Here is a 21,415-nt window from a genome sequence, read left to right as displayed (position 1 = left end):
TCAACTCATAATTCCTACTTTCTGTCCAATATTTTTGACTTTTTAGCTTGTAATTTTAATTACTTATCTTCTTATTGCATAATGTTGGCCCTTTTATCTCATAATTCATAGACTTTTTAATCTATCATTGTTATCTCGTAAGTATGGCTTTTTTCTAATTTATTATTATTATTATTATTATTGTTGTTATTATGCACATTTTTCATTTTTGTATTACTAATGGAGATGAGCTTCCACACCGACAGTCCCTGAACGCAGCACGGTGACACGTTCGGCCCCCTTTCCGTCACGTCAGCTCGAACATGGCGGCGCCCCGTGCCGTGGTCGGTGTGGAGGGAGACAACAGCAGCGAAACGGGGCTGATCCTGTCCGATTCAGCCACCGGAGAGTTGAAGAGACCCCAGTTCGGGACACGTTTCCTCACAGACCCGCGGCAGGTCTTCCAGCACAACGCATGGTAGGTGACTAATTCCTGGAATCCAAAAACGCAGACAGGATTGGCGTTGAGGCTTTATCATCACTGACACCGGGAGTACATCAGCTGGATACATGACATTAGCAGAACTGATCGTTTATAACAATAAATAAAAGCTGTTATTTAGTCGCAACAACTCTCTGTTATTTTGTTGTTCTAATTGTGTGATTATCAAATGACAATCTTATGATATAATGTGACCTGACAAAGGAAAAGCTAACATATTCTCAGGTCTTATAGTATAACCTAATTACTGACCATTACATAATAAAAATATTTCATTTAAATAATCATATAACATGATGATATCTCGTATTATTACTCAATTCTGTTGCCTAAATTAACAATTTAGTTTCTTCCTCTTTTTTCCTATTAAATTGTTTAGGTCACGTTGTTGTTTTTGGCAGAGATACTGGGTGTTGCATGCTACTACAGAGATTTTAAAGACTTTCTAGATAGGTTTCTAATTTCCAGATAACTTTTTAAAAAAAGTAAAGTCTGTGTCCATTTCTAATGTAATAAAATTTTAATAAAAAATGTTTCGTATTTGTTTGAAAACTGTATGCAGATCATCTCATGAACATGGGTTTATTAACTGGCACATATTTACAGATTATTAATAGATAAAATGTGATATTGTGTTTCACCATTACAGTTTCATTTTGTCCCTTTTATCTGAATATTACATGAAAAACTTTGTGGAGATTGTCATTTGTTTGTTTATTCACCACATCACTGGATCATAGTGCTCTGTTGTCAACAGGGACAATGTGGAGTGGACTGAGGAACAAGAGGCGTCTGCTAAGAAGAAAGTCTCAGAAAACAATCAGCCACTTCCTCCAGAAAAACAAGGTTAGCTGTTGAGTCTTTCAGCTCGTACACATGAACGTTAGAGTATGACTGTTCCCCAATGTTGTTTATGTGTTCATTTTTAACTCATCTGTGTGATCATTGTGGAAAAAGACAGGTATTTACCTTGTCAAAGCTGAAGAATGTCTGTTTGTGGTGTGTATGGTGTATCAGTATTATGACTGCTTTGTATTTGTCTTAATAAACCGCAATGAGCTTAAGATGTGTAAGATTATGACTTTAACTCTTTCTGTGACTAAGACTCTTACTGTTTACCGCCATACTTTTTCTTTCAGAGGAGTACGACAGCCGGGCAAATGAGTTCTGGAACGATTTCTACACAATCCATGAGAACCGTTTCTTCAAAGACCGTCACTGGCTCTTCACAGAGTTCCCAGAGTTGGCCCCGCAGTGTAAACTGGACCCTGAGTCCCGTCTTGAGGTCTCTGGCGCAAATGACGGTCTGCAGGACAGTCTGGATCAAGAGCAAAGCAGGGAAGCTTCAGCCGTGTCTCACACTGATGGGGACATCCCCGGCTCCTCTGCCACATATCGCATCCTGGAGGTGAGAGAAGCACATTGTAGAAGATATCTGAACAAATGATCAAAGGAATCCAGTGAAATGTGGTGCAAAGTTAAACTTTTGGTGATTTTTTTATGAAGAATTGCTTTAAATCACAAAATGTTTAGCTAGTGCATTTATTTGATTCAAAATCAAGTTCTAGATGCACATAAAGCATTTGCAGTTAAGTAAGGGGTCTCACTCAATTTTTCATTATTAACTCTTTACCTAAGAGCAGAACGTAAAATGTTTTCAGCCATCCAGCCTTAATGGAAGCAAAATGTATTCATGTGAGAAAAAAAATAATCTGCTCTTTTCTGCTCTGTTTTTGCTCATTCAGAAAGAAAAACAGCGCAGATTAACGCAATTAACTTTTTTTAAAAATAATTTTGAGATACTTCAGTTCAGAAAAACAGCACATATTTGTCAAACCCTTCTAGGAGTTTGACTTAATAATCATTTAAATTCAGAAAATAATACTAATAATTATGAGGTAATATCATATTAATTTATAAAACCAGCAAACAAAAAAGCGAGACTTTTTTCTCAAAATTTGGATATGTTAATGACGTTAATTCAGAAAGACTGAGCAGAAGTTTTTCATGTTTTTTTATGATTATGAGATTATGATCTTGTTATATTAGAAAAATTGAGCAGATTTTTTCATGAAAACTTGTCTAAGAAATTTGAGACTCTACTCTGGTAAAGTGGGTTAATATATTTCATATTGTTTTCCTACTAGATTCACATGGATCACATCGTGATATACCTTATTATTTTGGACTATTTAAACAGTTCTAAATATTTTCTATTGAAATAAACGTGTGTGACCTTAGTGGAGGACATCATTTTCTAGTCATTTTTAACAATCTGGTTTTTCTTCACATTTGGTGTCTTGAAACAAACGTTGCCACTGCATGTGTTGGTGTTTGACACTGAGTGCAAACTGCAGTAAAAAAGAAAAAAGTTACTATTTTAATTTTGTTTATCACACAGGTTGGCTGCGGTGTGGGCAATACAGTATTTCCAATCTTGAAGACCAACAAGTAAGTGTCACGCCATGTTTGACACACACTGTTCTCTGCATGTGTCTTGTGAAGGCGTGACGGCGGCTTTGCTCTTTGCAGTGACCCGGGACTCTTCGTTTACTGCTGTGATTTCTCCAGCACTGCGGTGGAGTTAGTCAAGGTGAGATGGGATTAATGAAAGGATGATGTGTTGATGGATGTATTCATCTCCAGGGCTGTGGGCTAACTGATGAATTAACATTGATTTCTTGTCTTCAGACTAATCCAGAGTACGACCCTGGGCGCTGCTTCGCCTTTGTTCATGACTTGAGTGATGTGGAAGCCAATTACCCCGTCCCCGATGGAAGCCTTGATGTTATAGTGCTAATCTTTGTGTTATCAGCGTTGCATCCCAACAAGTATGAACTTCTTTCTCCGTCTTTCTTCCTCTCTTCCCCTCCACTCAGTGCGAGTGATTGAATACAGCGCTGGTTGTTTTAAAGTTTCCCCCTGTCTCAGGATGCAGGCATCCATCAGTAGATTAGCACGGCTGCTGAAGCCAGGGGGAGCGATGCTGCTCAGGGACTACGGACGCTACGATATGGCACAGCTTCGCTTCAAGAAAGGTTAGTCAGGCTGAAGTCCAGCGTGGCTGCCAAACTTCTGCTCAAAACGTCCAGATTCAGAAATGTCCGTTACTCATGGCCTGTTACGAGAGTTTATCCCAGAAAATGTCTTTCATGTAAATCTGTTGTTCTGGGAGCACCTTTTCCGAATCGACTGCTGCATTAAGTCACACAAGAGTCTCCCTGTGTTTGGCCATTTTAAATGACAGTCAAAATATACTAAATAATACTGCGTTCCATTCAAAGTCGGAGGTCACTTCCCAGCGTTCCAGGTGCACAACACTATATGTGAAGAAAAAACATGACAGATGGTGACAAACTGGTGTTTCTGTAGCTAGTCCATGGACAATTAGTGGAGCCGCCTCTTTGCACATGTGAGCGAAACAGAGGAAAAACTGTGCATAAGGTAACAGATGTTATACATTTTATTTTTTGGAGTTTTTATATTTGGAAATGTATCAAAACATGTCATTCACTAACATATGTACCAATCGCTAGGCTAATGTATTTTAGTACTTCAGTATACTGTGATGTTCTGTATACCTTGTGTATATTCACCAACTCCATGGATGCTGCCATTGTTGTGTGACGTCGTACTGCTTAAGTCGGGGAACACGTAGGAACTCTGACTCTGAGTAACGTTCCATCGTACTTTTTCTAGCAGAATATCTCAACTTTCGAGCTGTCTGGAACGCAGCGTAAGTTTAAGCCTAATATGGACCATACTGAAAGGGAAACTGTGATTGTTTTTAACTTTGAGCCTATTTTCTCAAGTTTTTGTGTCTAAGTGACTACTGGAGACAACTGTTTTTAAAACTGGTCCAATATTAGGAGAGACTGCAGAAACAGGCTCAATTCTAATCCCTATGGGCCATTGTTCACCATCAATTTAGATCCATCAGAAATGTTTTGTTTTTGTTCTGCATTTTTGTCACTATCAGGCTCAGATTAAGTATTGTCTGACAACATTGAAGAAAAGACCCTGCAGAAAAATTAAAGTTTTTTCCTTACAGTTTGCTGGTCTGTTTCGTATTGTGACCAGCTACCATGAAAGGAGAAGTCTCTTTCTGAAATCTCATGAGGTGACTTGTTGTAAACTGATGTGGGCCGCAGCAGTCTCTCTCGATAAGGGACCAACTGTCCATTAGTCAATCAGACAAAAAAAAAAATGGGTTGAAGTTAAATAATTCCAAAGTTTCGCTTTAATGTAGATAGCAACAGTAAATCTGGCTGCATAAACCTGTCAGACTTTGGGTCAATATGCAGATTGCATATTAAAATGGCACTGCATTAATAAATAGGAGTTTATTTAATCTTTGCAATTTTTTGTAGAATAACAGGTATGTTGTGTGTCTTTACCTTTTTTAGGGAGGTGTCTGTCAGAAAACTTTTATGTCCGAGGTGATGGCACAAGAGTGTATTTCTTTACTCAAGGTAAAAAATGAAGACATAATATTAATAAAGATTTATTTGGAGTTATATTTGCATAACTTAATTTTTTAAATTTTATATGTGAAAATATTTATGTGCTTCTTTATATTTCAGATGAGCTCCATCAGATGTTCGCTGAGGCAGGGCTAGAGAAAGTGCAGAACCTTGTGGACAGAAGGCTGCAGGTGAATAGAGGCAAACAGCTGACCATGTACAGGGTGTGGATCCAGTGCAAGTACCGCAAGGCCTCGGCTCAGCCACATGAAATACAGGACTGAGACAGAGGGGAGAACATACCTGGCCTCACCCTCACTTCAGCTGAACTTCGACTCAAACCAAGAGCTCAAATCTGGCCTTTTTCTGAGGATGTTTGGAATTGAGAAGCTCCATTGCAATTGTGATAAAGAGGATGCAACTGGATAGTTAAACGCTGTAAAGGCCTTACTTTAATCCAGCTGCTGTTGTGTTGATGGACTTGTTTTATTCCTGATGGTGCTGCAATTCTGCCTACAAGAGTGACGATTTCTCATTTTGCGCTGATGAGTTCAGTAATCTGAGAGGGCTGGTTACCCCTTATTGAAAATTAATATTCTGCCAGATGTTGTTTTTAATAAGCAGATGTTTTGAAATAAATTGCATGATTTTTAAAATAACTACATGACCTTTTTGTACATGCAAAATCAATAAAAATCTCAGCTGTAAATCTGTGACTTCTGTATTCAAAAGCTGTGCCCAGAGTGTTTTTTTTTTTTTTACATGGATCACTTAAAACATACTTTTTGTAAGGCTACTACTTTTTCAGTTACAACCTTTATCTCATGCCTAAATGTATACCGAGAAAAGGAAAGGAAAACATCATTTTAGTGTCATTGTAGAAGTTGAGTATGTGGGTGTGAACATCATGGGAATGGCAACTTTGTGATAAGTGATCATTTTGATGGTTGCCTGGGTGGGCGCTGTTAAATTGCATTGTGTACAGAGGGATTTGCCATTGGTCCAGACAAGAGATTTGGGGCAGGCGTGGACTGAGCGAAGGTGAAATACTTGAACAATCTCACGAGAAAATATGAGATTTTACTGATTATTGTTTACATTGTAAAAACATGAGAACCGAACCGAATCGATCCGGATTCAACTGAAACGCCTGCAACAGCACAACTTCCGAAACAGATTGGTCTCTTCCCTGCGGCGAGGAAAGCGACTGTAGCCGAACTTTGTTTTGATCGAGCTGAAAGCAAGGACCCGAAATTGATCTCACCACCGGGGGAGAAAAAGATAGGGGGTAACTGACGCCTAAAGAGCTTAAAGACATCATTTATACCTGGCGAAAAATCTCGAGGGTCGCCATTGTGTGGAGCGAGATACCCGACATAGGCACGGTATGGTCCTCGGCGAGAGGGATGTGATGGGGATCCCCGCCTAAGGAGCACAGCAACGCGGGTTTGGGATACCCGGAGTTGTCGAGGCCTCCAAGGGAATCCACCGTCGTTTGCCTAGAGCTGCACCGCGCTCTCCCGTGTCCGGATCGTTAACAGTCGGCACGCGAGGGACGCGGCTGTGGATGCGGCCTAGCCTGGGAGGGTCTGCCGAGCACCGGGGAAACAACGGGGACGGTTTCAGGCTTAACAACAGGCCCTCCAGAGGACCGAAAAAATATTAAATTGCAGTAAGTATCTCCTTAGGTTGATGGAAAAAATAATATAATGGGACAGGTTTCTGTCTACAGTGTGTCCAGTCGTCGTGGCACCTGACAACACAACCGAGAAGATGCTTCTTTTTGACAGACGAGTTAGCATGTTGGCTTCCCAACGTTAGCTATCTTACGTGTGTTTGTTAAAAAAAATCATTGTGGCGGACAGAAGTTGTTATTTTTTCACAGTCGTTTACGTTATATAATGTAACAAGTGATACTGGGCCAACATTAACCACCATTTTCCTGATTTGGGTACGTTATTTGACAAAAATTATATCTAATGTCACTAGCTAACGTTAACCGTTAGCTCGTAGCTAAGTGATGATGGCCAACGTCTTGTTAGCTCATTTATCCAATGTTAACTAGCTACCCGTTGCTCATTTACTGATGATGTTTTAAATCGTTATGTTAGCTGAGCCAGCAAACTCAATCCCGATTAAAGTTACACAAGAATACGGACTAGAATTTATTTCCAATTGTACACAGATGTTTTAAGTTTCACTGTTCATTTAATGTATGCAAGCTATAGATAACAGACTTGACATAGCAGTCAGTGTTGGGCGTGTAACTTAAACGTTAACCTTTGCACAGACTAGCAAGCTGGGCACTTATTGTCTATAGTGGCCTTTTCCATTGCTGTAAGTATACTTGGCAGTCCCTCCATTAGTGACCTTTTATAACTCAAGCGCCATGTAACTTAGGCCTGTAATGCCAGGGTGTTATCACATGATGCTGTAATTTTGCAGGCAGTGACTCTACACATCTGGCCCAAGTCTTTGATGTATATTCCTTATTGGTTATATTTTTGTGCATTTTAGTGCTGTGAGTATTTTACTGAGTTGCTTGGTTGGTGCTTGCTGAACACACATGATAGTGGAAAACATTATTGTCAGGCTTATTGATGACTCAGAACAGGAATTTTCCACATCCATATAGCTAAAAACAGCCATGACTCATCACAACCAATGCCTTTTGAAACAGTGATCCGTCACTCCCACTTGAATATACTAGACCCCACAACGCCTTCCTTAATCTGTGCTCTTGTCTCCGCAGCCATGATGGAAGAACTGCATAGCCTGGACCCCCGGCGGCAGGAGCTGCTGGAGGCTCGCTTCACTGGGGTCGGCGTGGCTAAGGTTTGTTACAGCAGATGCCGCTGAGGTGGAGCATAAGAACTCTCCTGTCAAAGTGTTTATAATCACAGATTTTCTTGATTACACATTTTTTTGTGAACCTTCTTCCTTTCTTTGTCTCACTCTGCCTTGGTATCATTCTGCTGTTTGGCCTGGACAAGCTTGGCCCCACTCATTTTCTTTGTCTCTGGAGAAGGTTGAGCTGTGTCTGTGTTTTTTGGCTGGTGTGATATGGCATCTCTCCCTGGCTCATGATGTAGAGGCTGCATATGCAAGTGGTGATGCCTGCCAAAAAGGCCAGAGACAGGACAGGGGTGGTCGGGGGAGGAGGAGTGAAGGCAGAGGAGGAATGCAGAAATAGTTCTTGACCAGGTGTGATGAGTGGAGGCAGTATTTAGCTTTCCGCCCTCTCTCTTGCTACATGGATGGCATCGTCTTTGTGGAAGGTGATCTTGGAACAGTTAGGGAGCGAGAGTCAGCGCCAGGAGTGGGCCCCGTGCCAGCCATAGGCAGAGCTGAGCCCAGAGCATGGCATGGCTGCTGCCGCAGAGAAAATGGCGGCTCTCGCTAAGGCATCATGCCACAGCCGCCCTGTACGACAAGAGATGCAATGTGTGTAGGGGGAAGTGAGATGGAAGTGTGTCAACAAATAGCTATGAAGAAATATGGGTTGGTGGTCTAAAAGCTCTTCAGTGTCACAGAGGAGCGTGGAGTTTTTTCTTGACCTTGAACAGCCCTGTGACACTGCTGCTCTCTCTGTTATCACTGAGTTGGTATTAAAGAAAGGGAAATTGTTATCCTTTGAGGACTGCGGGCTAGCAGAACTTTTAGTAATGGAACAGAGAGGGCCTACTAAAATTGTCGAATAGTGCATTTCCCTTTGAACAGGTCTGATCAAACAACCAAGGTGTCTGGAAGGGGTAAAAAAACAAGCTGTCATTCTTAAATCAAGCAAAGCATCTTTCCCTGGCTTCCTCCGGAGGGAGGAGAAGAACAGAATGGGTAAGACCACGGTGAGCAGGAGAAAAATGGATGACATTATCTAAAGGTGACAGACAGAGGGAGGAATACATCCCCAGCAGCATGCCTAATGTTCAGCCATTTTAGGAGGGTTCAGCGAGAGAGCTTCAGTGTGCTCTGAATGACTAAGTATCTCTCCCTGATTGGACAGTGCCTGCTGAATTTTGATGTGATTCATTTGACTGACAGGCATCACCTAGGGAACCAGCATTAGGACTGATGCAGGTCGAGATTCAGTGGGAAGTTAATGGTGATGGTATTTAGGCAGACCTTCGCATCCTTTCTCTCAGTTTCTTTTTCACTCTGTGGTTTCTAACTCCTGTGTGCACTCTCTCTCTCTCTCACACACACACACACACAAGTGCATGCATACACAACAAGTACATGTGCACACATTTTCAAGTTCTAGGAAAACATCCCTCGCATGTTTTATGAATCTTTGCATTTAATTTCTCCGTGTGCTTTATTTTTTATGTATTTTCACCTCATTTTAACAGGGCTCGGGTCAGAACCAAAATGAGTCATCCAATCAGAGTCTGTGCAGTGTGGGCTCGCTCAGTGACAAAGAGCTAGAGGTCAGTCTCTGTTACAAATGACCAAGATTTTTTTTAGGCCAACCACCTCTGTGTTATTATACATGCGGCTGATTCATACCACTTCTTTTTGCCAGACTCCTGAGAAAAAAGCAAATGACCAGAGAGTGAGAAAACGGAAAGCAGACCATTTTGACAGCAGCCAAGGTAAGATTGTTCCACTGCCATGATCCCTTCATCATGTATCCCAAATATCAGCCTCTCTCTAAATTCCCTGTGCATCTCTTTCAGGCAAAGCAGGTGCAAGGGGACATAAAATTAGTGATTATTTTGAGGTGAGTGGCAGGAAATGTTTGTTTTTTCTTACTTATACTGAGTGTATGTTCAGCAAATCTCCTGTCCTTTACAAATGCTTCAGTATTAACTTTTCATAATTACTTTCTAACTAGGTCTGAACGATATCCCTATGTAATTGAACGAATAAACAATCTAACCAACCAGAGAGCAGAAACACCTGACCCTGTTCAGGTGTACACACGCCCTACACTCCACTTTTAATATATGCGAATGCGAGTAGATGAAGAGGACAACTTGTAAAATACAGCATGCAAGCTTTGATGCTCACAGTACTGAAGACGCATGGTTCCCAGGGTCATGGAAAAGTTGTAAAAGTCATGAAATTAGTTACATTCATTTACAGCTGGGGAAAAGTGGTGGAATTTTGTCGTGTGTAACAATTGTTACAATAAATCTTCCTTTGATAACCTTCCATGTAATGAAACATAACAGCAAATCTGTTTTCAGAAGCTGTTGACGTATTGTAGCTCTAATATGTGCTGACGTTTCACATTTTGTTTACCATCCCGTACATTTAGTCATTTTTTTCCTCTCCGTTCCATCTCTCTCTTCATATATGCCAGCTAGATGAATTTAGGTTTGAATAGACAAATAGTGCAAGACACAAAATATTTTTATTATGTATCCTTGAAAAGTCATGGAAAACTTCTCAAATTTTGTCCACGAAAATGTGTTGGAACCCCACAAATGGGTTTAAGTGCAATCCGCATGTTTACGTACTACATTTTTGTAAGAGATAACATCTCTTCCTAACAATCATCGAGTGAGCAACTTTCGGCAGATGGACTTCGGACAACAAGTCCAACAACATCAAGCCCTGGGCGGGCCTAAGAGAACAAGTTGGAGGTGTGCGAAGATTCATTAAATAGAGCCATGGCGAACAATTTTTCAAGCAAGCGACACATCACTTAGCACCTTTGCTGATATATTGAGCAGGTTAGGACATCTTCACCCGGAAACAGTGAAACAATTTAAAGTTCACTCACTTGTTCACATCACATTCAGTTAAGAAGAGGCGTAATGCGTGTGTAGGGAGTGTGTGGTCGAGCGGTAAAGTTATAGTGGTAGCAAATGTACACTGTAGGTTTCAGTTTGTCCATGAATAAACACTGCAGCCACTAAAGACCGAGTTAAGTTTCCACGTTTTGCTTCTGAACTGCTGGCAAAGTGAAGGGGTTTAATTTTAAAGTGAGCATCAACGTCCAGACCAAGTTAATAACATGTTTACAAGGAGGCCTTTAGTTATCTAAATATTTTGGAGTGGTAGCCTGCACACTTAAGTTTGAGTAATTTGTTACAATACTGTTTCTGAAAAAAGATTAGTATGGTTTATATTTGATTTTCAATAATACAGATAAGGATGATAAAGATAAAAATTAACTTGCATACTAAACTGTGATTGCAATTTGGTCTAAAAAAAAAAAAAAAAATCACAATTAGATTATCGTTCAGGCCTATTTCTAACCCTTTTTTTAGCCATCTTGGTCTTTCCATTGAACGGCTTTCTTCTCTCTTTGCGTGTCTGTCAGTTTGCGGGAGGTAGCGGTCCTGGTACCAGCCCTGCCAGGGGAATTCCACCAGTGGTCCGCTCTTCCCCACAACACTCCCTCTCCAACCCCCCTGTCACGGTGAGCATGTTCGCACTATGCTCTATCTCATGCTTTTGCAGCTCTTAACACTCTTTCCTGCCATTCTCTTTTCCATGCTTTTTATTAACATCATTAAGGTCAAGTTTTCTTCCAGATGGGAAGATTCTGATGTGGTCTGTAAATAAATTTTAAACAGAAGTGTGTTTAAATCTGTATTTGGAGTAACTGCATCTTTTCAAGTAAACCAAATCACTCAAAATCTTGTGTGCTTTTGCGGTAAGAATTTTACCCATTTTCTCATACGTCTGATTGTTCATTTGAGTGTCTACAGTTTCTGGCCGTCATTTTAATGCAGATTTCTTTCGCCAGATTGGTCTCATGTTTTATCGTGACTGGCAGCTGCAGGTCTCGATTTTTTAATGTGATGAAATTCGCACATTAAGACACCCTCTGTTTCTGTCAGGTTTTTTATTTGTTGAATGTTTTTGCCTCCCAGGTGCAGCAGGGAAGCCCCTCCTCCGTCAGCTCGGCCAACACAGAGCACTCGTCGTGTTCACTGAAGCCTGCTTCTCTTCACTTGTTCCACAAAGCCACACAGGTACTTAACATGTTATCAGGGCTGGCTGCCTGATTGTCCAAAGGTAGTTGTCATATAATTAGTATGTATAAACCAATACATTTGCAACCAGAAACCAATAAGCAACTGAGAGAATTTGTTAGATGGCACTGCTACATTTTTGACTGATACAAAATGATCCACCATTAACATAAACACTGTTTTTGTGCTCACTTTACCCTGTAGTCTGACCTTACCATAGAGAAACTAACAGCAATGGAGAACAACAAGAACTCTGACCTGGAGAAGAAGGAGGGCCGAATAGACGATTTGCTGCGGGTACTAATCTCCTTACATTTCATCCCTGCTACTCTGCTTGCCATTTTTGATGGTTTTGAAAATTCTGTCTTGGTTTTTTCACCGGAGGCATGTTAGAGTTGACACATTCCTTCTGTTCGTACATGTGAAAACAAGATCAATTTTGTTTTTTTTTTTAACCTGACCTTTTCCTTGCTCATTTGTATGTTCTGCTCCAGGCAAACTGTGATCTGAGGAGACAGATCGATGAGCAGCAGAGGATGCTGGAACGATACAAGGAACGCCTAAACAAGTGTGTGACCATGTCCAAGAAGCTGCTGATTGAAAAAGTATGTTCATCTAATGAGACTTTGATTTATTTCAAGCCATTAGTTTCCAAAGGGAGTGGGTTTTGTGGCAGGAGCTGGTTTTCAAAGGCCTTATTTAAGCCATGTGGAATGAATAGCACTGGTTTAAAGCCTGTATTTCTCTGCCCTCACTCCAGTCCAAACAGGAGAAGATGGCGTGCCGGGACAAAAGCATGCAGGACAGACTTCGACTGGGTCACTTCACCACAGTGAGACATGGAGCGTCTTTCACTGAGCAGTGGACGGATGGATATGCCTTCCAAAACCTTATTAAGTGAGGACTTTGATGATTTAACTTCAATCTTTTCCTTTCACACTATCGTGCTTTCATCATTTTTAAGTTACTGCTGGTCCAGCAGGCAACATCATTACACGCTTTAATGTGTATTTTTATAATGTTTGCATGAATATACCTGTACTAGCAGTCCGTTTAAAATGCTCTGTTTAATCCCCTGTGTCTTTTAAGCGCCACTCCGTGTGTTCAGTATCTCAGCTTCTCTGCACCATCATTGCAGCTGCAGAATGACTGTAATGGAATAAAGTGGCATTTCCTGCTGTGAAAAATAACTAATGAACTAACTGGGCATGTTCCAGAAGGAAAATAATCAGAAAATGGGGAAAAATTAACATCACTAGCTATTAATATTCCATGTTACCCTGCCGTTAGCATGTAGCTACATGTAGCAGTGTATGTAACGTAAACCCTTGCAGTAACATGCCTGAAGCAGATGACCATATAAAGAAAGCTGTTACAAGCCCACATCAGGAAGCAGAGTCTCCAGAACGGTCTGAAGTCTGTGGTTTTGGCACACATGGATTACTTTTTGATATGTTTACCTCATTATTTTAAGCTTTGACCGCTTTAATATGAACATCTAACATTGTGACAATACATATTTGACAGAAAATAAGGAAAAGGATAGTAGGCCTACTTTAATGCAAGCAGAAATGTGCTTTTGTAATTTACACAATAAATCCTCACATCTTAGTGGCAATTTTATACGTAGTCTTACAGACTGAACACCCTCCATACAAGAAGAAAAGGCAGCATCTCAACCAGGGAGCCAGAGAGTTTACTGTTGATTAGGCACAAACCGATAAAATGCGTTAGGTCTGTATGTCATTGCAATGTGTCATCTGTTTTCAGACAACAAGAAAGGATCAATTCCCAGCGAGAGGAAATTGAAAGACAAAGGAAGCTGCTGGCCAAACGCAAGCCGCCCTCCATGGCCCAGACTCCACCTCCAAGCCTGGAGCAAAACAAACGCAAAAGCAAAACCAATGGGACAGAAAGTGAAACGTATGATGCCTTTGTTTGTTATTTATACAGCTGTTTTTTTCCTTCGCTCACAATCACGAAGTTTTACTGAGGTTTGTTCTGCATCCTCACAGGTTATCACAGGCAGAGTACCATGAGCAAGAGGAAATCTTTAAGCTACGACTAGGCCATCTTAAGAAGGTAATGCCTGCTAAATTTTTGTTGTCGGTGACAACCTGTTTGTTGTGGTCTTTTTTTGTTTGTTCAGTTATTTTGTTACTACACGTGTTTTGATATTCTTTTGTTGTCCTTTGTAGGAGGAGGCAGAGATCCAGGCGGAGCTGGAGAGGTTGGAACGAGTGCGAAACCTGCACATTCGGGAGCTGAAAAGGATCCACAATGAGGATAATTCTCAGTACGCTTTTCTTCTTATGTGGCCCTAGTTTTTTTTTTATACCAATGTGCCCTTTTGTCTTGTTTTATATTATAACTTAAATTGTTTCTCACACAGATTCAAAGATCACCCTACGCTAAATGACCGATACCTGCTACTCCATTTACTCGGACGGGGAGGTTTCAGTGAAGTTTATAAGGTAAGAGAACTTCGTCTTTTCCTGTCCAGGCACAACCACTTTTTTTGATAATAGTTCATACACTGTAAAGATATTTATTTTTTTAAACATATAATAATATCAGACAGTGATGAGGCAGCATTATTACACTGTAATTACAACTGTTCTACGAACTTAGAAATTAGGTCATAAATCTGTGCGCAGTTTGGGGCAATCTTATACAATAGCCTTCATTAACTACCAGTTTCTGCTGCTTAAGGGAGAGTGGTGTGAGTCAGTTCAAGTCTGTGGTAATATTTGAGGTCAGAGTTTGTGGTGTTACACTGGTGAAAACTAACTTGCTCATATTCTTAAAGCAGCTGTAGTGGCTGTGCTGCACATACTTTGGAAAATATTTGAGGATGTGTGTTTCATTACATTACACTAAGTTGACATCATCAACATTTCTAAGTAAATGATTGTGCCAGAATGCGAGAGTTGTTCCAAGAACCTGCTGTCATCGCTGTAAAAATGATGAATGAACGCAGCCATTTAATGTGAAGCAAGAGCCTCACTGCAGCTCAAACAAAGTAATATTAAATGCAGTTCCTCACTAATAGGAGACGTTTATTTTTCAGGCCTTTGACTTAACAGAGCAAAGGTATGTTGCGGTCAAAATCCACCAGTTGAACAAGAACTGGAGGGATGAGAAGAAGGAAAATTATCACAAGTGAGTGCTGTGCAATTCCCAACACAACACTGTAGTATATTTATATGGTTATGAATAATTAACTCTTCAAATTACTGTTTGTAATATCCATATTTAAAGTAAATGGTGTAAATATTGTAAACGCTCTTTGTTTTAGACACGCTTGCAGAGAATATAGAATCCATAAAGAGCTGGACCACCCACGAATAGTTAAACTCTACGACTACTTTTCGCTTGACACTGACTCGTAAGTCATCTCCTTTTAAACATATATATCCCTTTTAAAAAAATCAACCTTTTATGCAGATTAAGTTAATTAAGAGCCTGTTTTGATGTACCAAATCTTCCCTTTTTTGGAGCAGGTTCTGCACAGTCCTGGAGTACTGTGAGGGCAATGACCTGGACTTCTACCTGAAGCAGCACAAGCTCATGTCAGAGAAGGAGGGCCGCTCCATCATCATGCAGATTGTTAACGCCCTGAAGTACCTCAATGAGATCAGACCGCCCATTATCCACTACGACCTCAAACCTGGTGGGTCTCCGCACCACAGTGCCTCTAAAACTCTCAGAGCTTGCATGTTCTTGTTTTAGTTTTCTTGGCACAGTTCTACTTCAAAATAAATGATCAGTTTAAGAGTCAGTTGAATTAAACACTCAAACCACAGCAGCTACAGTAGTGATGAGGGGGATTTTATCCTGGTTCACATGATGCCCAGCATTGGTTATTTACAAGTGGCTTAATGGATGGACACACAGTACAATTGTTGGGCATATTATCGTAACTGTTTGTCTTGATAGATGGTTTTGGCTTCCAAAGTAGCTGCTGCCCATTATTCCATAACGTTTAATTTGATTATGTTTAATTTTATAAAAAATTGGAATCATTGTGCATTCAACAGAGCTGATTCATCCAGAGCATAATCATCATAGCCAACTCAAAATGTGAATATAGATGTGAACTATGCAGAGATTTTATTTCATGCCTGTAAATCCTGCTCAGGTAACATCCTCCTTGTGAACGGCACTGCCTGCGGGGAGATCAAGATCACAGACTTTGGCCTATCAAAGATCATGGATGATGACAGCTATAACTCAGTGGATGGGATGGAGCTGACGTCACAGGGAGCAGGGACATACTGGTAAGATTTACTCTGGAAGATGCTACTCTGCTGCAGTGATGCCACCATCTCTGATATAATGAATTGTTTTGTTGTTTGTTGTTGTTTTTATCACTCAGCATTTGTCCTCAAGGGTCAAATTTCTGTTTGGTAGAGAGGGCCGGAATATTTCTCTATGACTGAGTGCATTCTCAAAGTGTGCTGTAGGATAAAAAAAAAAAGGAAGGAAGGAAAAACAAAATGGCAGAATCTAAAGTGTACATTTTCAGTGTTTTAGATGCATAATCAGAATTGGAAGCTCAAACGTCTTAGACTTTATAAAAACTTTTGTAGAAGCATCATGCAAATGTGTGAAAATCCATCCTGGGACTGCAAAGCTTCAAATGCAGGAAAAAATCAAATGTACTGTATTGAATGACCTACCCCTTCTTATTGAGTTTCAACACCTTCCTAATGAAAGCTTTCTAACTTGCTACACACTCTCAAACTAACATCTCTGAATATAATACGCCTGTACAGAGAAGTTAGTAAATTCCCTTCGAATCAGTTATGAAATGCTGCAGCAGTGAGTTTTTCTCTTGGCACATAGAACAGTGTCCTGGTACATGGTCGCTGTGTCTGACAGCACACTGGATTGACTGTAGTTGGCCAGAAGCAGATTGCAGGCTAAATAGTGTCATGGCTCACACAAGGGGGATTTCATTGCAGCAGCTACTGAAGAGATGATGAATTCATGGCTAAGACCAGTGTGTGTCATTTCACAAAATAATGCAGAGAACATGCAAGCTGTAGACTTGACTTAATAACACACGGATATTAAACCAAAAAAATGTGCAGCTATTATCAGAATCTGTAGATATGCATAACATGGAATTAAAATCAAAGTAAAAGTGATCATAATGACATTATACTACATATCTCAGCTTTTTCAGCAAGATTTAGTGTTATATGTTTTTTCCACCAAAATCTCCATGTGTATGCAGGTCTTTAAGCAAAGAAAAACCTGTTAAAAAGAAGCAATGGACTCCTTTTCTACTGCTAATAGACCAGAACTGTGTAGGCCTACATTGCTCTGTCAATAGACGCCAGTTGGAGCTAAAGAAAATAAATTACCCACTAAATAGCCACTGCAGAGTCATTTGTCCCGGGAGTGAATGCAGATTGTAACCTTTCCCATTAAATAAAAAAAACAGGTGTTAGTGTGTGTAGTGGATTTTTTTTGTCCAGTGGGAAAGGGGCAGATGGTTTTACTATATGTACAGTAGATATCTGTTTAGTAAGTCAAGCCTTTTGTCAGTCTTATTGATGCTAATGTAAAGGTTGGATCTTGACTGAGTGAAACAACCCTGACTGTTCTCCACCTGCTAACAGCAGAGTGCTGTTGTAGCTAAAAGACAGAAGCAATACGTGACACAAATGTGATGTGGTGCCTTTTAATATTAGTAGTTATAATACCACAGACGACGTATATAGATGTATAGATGTAGATGTACTAAGCTTCAGGATTCATTTGGTTAATGCTTGTACAACAATTAACAACCTCACAGATCCTGGTTGTTATTAATTTCCTAGTGCACAGTGTTTGTTGTTGTTGTTGTTGTTGTTGTTGTTGTTGTTGTTAATGATGTCACTACTATTTCATGTGTTGATTCATATTAATATAATCTTTTCTCTTTTAGGTACCTGCCCCCAGAATGCTTTGTGGTTGGGAAGGAACCACCTAAAATTTCCAACAAGGTGGATGTGTGGTCTGTGGGAGTCATTTTCTACCAGTGTTTGTATGGCCGCAAGGTAGGAGACACACACTGAAGAAAATATGTTGCATCAAAACACTGAAGTTTTTAAGTCAGTTATGTAGTTGATAAAATGCAATGGGGGATAATTCCCCTTGCCGTGTATGTGCAAGTCCTTAAAAAGTATTAAAAATTGAATTCAGTTAAATGAAATTGTGTGGTCTTAATCGCCACAAACATTTAATCTAATTTTATTTATGCATCTTTTAATTTATTTTTGTCAACATGAGTCAAGCTCTTCTGCATGAAAGTCCACATTCCTGACTAACAAATCTCTAAACCTAACACTTAACCTAATACTGGCTTTTTACTTGATACTTTCTTACCCGTCTGCAAAATGTAGATTAACCTAACTCGCTCTAATAACTATATTTCTACATAAAACCTCCCTCTGCATAGAACAACACGCACTTTACTTTATACTAACCCACAGTGCTTGAATAAGAAAAGAGGATATCCAAAAATCTGTATTAAATTTGATTTTAAACATTATCTTAAAGGTCTTAAAAAGCATAACATTTTTGTGTCTGATACCTATAGACCGCCTTGGTTGCATGAATTTATTTCTAATTTTATTTTAAAAAATTGACTTTTGCCAAAGATTAACACTTTATTATGGACATTGCACTAAACACCAACACTCTTACATAGTTCCTGTTCAGTTCTTTAGGTTATGTTTTGTTTCCTCTAATAACACTTCTTCTCCTCGTCTATGTTCTTTAGCCCTTCGGCCACAACCAGTCCCAGCAGGACATCCTGCAGGAGAACACAATACTGAAGGCGACAGATGTGCAGTTCCCTCCTAAACCAGTAGTCACACCTGAAGCTAAGGTACCGGCTGCTCACTGCATCACGTCTGCGTATCTTCAGTCACCACTTCGCGTTTTGTTATCATACTGTAACCACTCATGTTCACATACATAGTTTCAGAAGGGATTTTTTTGGATGTATGTATTTAGGGATTTCTTATCTTTTTACCAAAACATTGATATCTGCACTTAAGAGTTGTATTTTTTTCAGTCATTCCAACCTCACTCTGTCTTTCTCAGGCCTTTATAAGGCGCTGTCTAGTCTACCGTAAGGAGGACCGCATCGATGTGCACCAGTTGGCCAGTGACCCCTTCCTCATGCCCCACATCCGCAAGTCGGTGGCCTCCTCGGGCACCTCGGGCATGGCAGTGGCCTCCACATCCAGCTCCTCCAACAGCAGCGCCTCAAACTGAGCCCACGCCCCTTAACTGACTGACTGAACCATTTGAAAGCGTGGGGTGGGGCGGGGGCGACGCCATACTGTGTCCCCCCTCCCAAGAGCATCCCACCTTGCCATGAAGAGCCCAAGAGAAACAGGTCAGACGACGGCAAGGGGTGGGTGAGAAGTCATGGGCGAGTTGGGAAAGGAGACTCACGTCACCCTTCCTGTCTCTCATGTCCACCCACCCTAGCCTACCTGTCCTCTTTTCACAAAAGGGTGGCATCGTTCTGGGGGTCAAAGCCCTGGACGACTCACGCAGCACGGGGGCGAGGTGTGGCACTGTGTTGGTGAAAAGTGGGGTTCAGTGTTTGGGATTTTTCTTTCCTGCTTAACAAAGAGAAAATAAAAAGAAGTATAGAACTGCTTCAGCTTGGCAGACGGAGAGGACTGCAGAAGGCCTCATACCCATACGCACTCATACATACACCCATGCATGAGCCATTCTGGTCCGAGGTAGTCTGAACTCCCCAATCTCAAACATTTTGTTTGTTCTCATCTCCTGGAACCTAGCTGAGAGAACCAGTCTGGCCTGTTATTGTATTGAACCCTAAATATCTATGGCACTATGTCACTCAGCCCGCTGTTCTGGGATCCCCCTGCCCGCTTAAATTCCAGACCCAGATAGTTTGTGACGAGGAGAGACAGAAGCTACTATTCCCCCTTCACCCCTCTCCCCTCTCCTCGTCAAACTCCTGTGACCAAAGCTTATAACTTCCAGTTGGTGGCAGTGTTCCGCCTCCGTTTTTATAATGAATGGTTTTAGAGTCGTGTTACTTGATATGGAGTGGAAGCTGTTGAGAAACGACCCCTTTTACATTTTTTTAAAAAACTTTTCAATTTAACCAGTTTTATGGAGAAAACTGTTGTGTTTTTCAAGTTGCCTTTTAATTAGAACTGTTATTGTTTGATTGACCCCCTACCATAAACACACATATTTATTTAGGTATGTTTGAATTTATTTTTGGCCAATAAAATGCAAGGGACTGGTTTACCTAATAGTACTGTTGGGGGAGATTGGGCCTTAGCAGAGAGTTGCATAAACCATTAAATACTATTGGTTAAAATGTGTTTGTTGTTCTGGGATTATGTCAGACTGGGTTTGCCATCATTGCCTTTGAGGGAATAACTGATATCTACAACACAGCTGACACTGTAGTCATAAGTTTTAGGTCTGTACTTAAGTTTTCTTTCTCACTTTTTATTTAAATTTACTTTCCAGGTTATAGCCTAAATCAAACATATTTTCTAGAGGAGTCTTGGATACAGCCCAAGGTTCCCGCAGAATCCTAAAAAGTCTTTTATTAAATTTACTTAATCTTACAAAAGTCTTAAAAATACTCCGACATGGGAAGTGGGGGTTTTATGATTTTTTTTTTTAAGTTGCATTGTAAAATCTCAAAATAATTGGTAATTTTTTATTTTTTTTTAAATTTTGTTCAATAATTTACCAAATTCCTCCCCTTAAACACATCATCATGCAAATACAGGCAGTGGAGTCTCACATGCAGAGTGAGAAACCAAAAAAAAATGCCAAGAAAACCGTCCAGAAATGCCAGATGTTTCCTACTTCTGTTCGTAAACTAAACAGACTTTTATGGTAATATAATATGTTCACTGTCTTACATGTGTTCCACTCTAAAAAGGGTTGTTTTTTTCAACTTTTGACAAAGATCATCAACATTTTTCACTGGACAAAAAAAGTAATGTTTTATGTTACAATAAACATTTGCGCAAAATAAAATTAGCCTTCAGTTTTGGTAAGTAGAAAATTGGTATTAAACTAAACTGAGTGGCATTTAAAAATCTTAAATCTACCTTGCCTTTAGCTGCAGAAGCCCTGATACAGCTTCACAAAGCTAGTGTTGTAGTAATGTTCTCTGGTAAGTGCGTCAATGGAACAAAAAACTAATTAACTGCCAGAAGACAGACTGAAAACTGCTGATGTTATGTGTTCATACATATGTTAGTGTACTACAGCAGTCAGATTAGTAAAACTTCAGGAGGAATGCTGTCTCATTCATAAATCCAGTACCGGTCTGGAATTTCCTTTCTCCTGTCAGGAGGTAAAGGACAACATTAATACAAACACTATTTTAATATTCACTGAGTGCCCATTTGTCCTCGAGCTTTGTGGTGGCATGTTAATTGATGTAGCACATAAAACGTGACACATGAACGTAAAACTCCATTAAAGGCCACAACTGAATATAATTTTCCTGGTTACTCTTGGAACAGACC

The 21,415-nt window shown here is 40.2% G+C and overlaps 2 protein-coding genes across 4 annotated transcripts; both read left to right on the top strand.

Annotated features, from left to right (window-relative positions):
• The first annotated feature begins 246 nt into the window (after window positions 1-246).
• On the top strand, window positions 247-5,653 carry mettl2a (methyltransferase 2A, methylcytidine). Its single transcript, XM_088091023.1, has 9 exons — window positions 247-457; window positions 1,239-1,327; window positions 1,621-1,889; window positions 2,883-2,932; window positions 3,014-3,074; window positions 3,173-3,312; window positions 3,413-3,519; window positions 4,888-4,953; window positions 5,065-5,653. Exons 1-9 carry the CDS (start codon window positions 303-305, stop codon window positions 5,226-5,228), a joined length of 1,101 nt encoding a protein of 366 aa, XP_087947149.1. The 5' UTR covers window positions 247-302; the 3' UTR covers window positions 5,229-5,653.
• Window positions 5,654-5,894: 241 nt separating this feature from the next.
• Window positions 5,895-20,245, top strand: tlk2 (tousled-like kinase 2). Of its 3 annotated transcripts, XM_042504712.2 has the most exons (22): window positions 5,895-6,616; window positions 7,697-7,779; window positions 9,294-9,371; window positions 9,467-9,536; window positions 9,621-9,664; window positions 11,216-11,314; window positions 11,645-11,680; window positions 11,772-11,873; window positions 12,078-12,170; window positions 12,368-12,478; window positions 12,634-12,770; window positions 13,644-13,796; window positions 13,889-13,955; window positions 14,072-14,169; window positions 14,266-14,347; window positions 14,944-15,035; window positions 15,172-15,261; window positions 15,377-15,546; window positions 16,015-16,153; window positions 17,812-17,923; window positions 18,649-18,756; window positions 18,975-20,245. In XM_042504712.2, exons 2-22 carry the CDS (start codon window positions 7,699-7,701, stop codon window positions 19,146-19,148), a joined length of 2,136 nt encoding a protein of 711 aa, XP_042360646.1. In that variant the 5' UTR covers window positions 5,895-6,616; window positions 7,697-7,698; the 3' UTR covers window positions 19,149-20,245. The 3 variants fall into 3 exon arrangements, with proteins under 3 accessions (XP_042360646.1, XP_042360648.1, XP_042360647.1); XM_042504713.2 differs by lacking the exon at window positions 11,645-11,680 and having other exon boundaries at window positions 5,897-6,616; XM_042504714.2 differs by lacking the exons at window positions 11,216-11,314; window positions 11,645-11,680 and having other exon boundaries at window positions 5,896-6,616.
• The last annotated feature ends 1,170 nt before the right edge of the window (window positions 20,246-21,415 follow it).

This window comes from Plectropomus leopardus, chromosome 18, assembly GCF_026936395.1.
Source record: "Plectropomus leopardus strain MGB_pleo_1.0 chromosome 18, ASM2693639v1, whole genome shotgun sequence".
NCBI classification, from domain to species: Eukaryota; Metazoa; Chordata; class Actinopteri; order Perciformes; family Serranidae; genus Plectropomus; species Plectropomus leopardus.
Note: the sequence above shows the minus strand (reverse complement) of the source record. Positions and strands in the feature narration are given on the sequence as shown.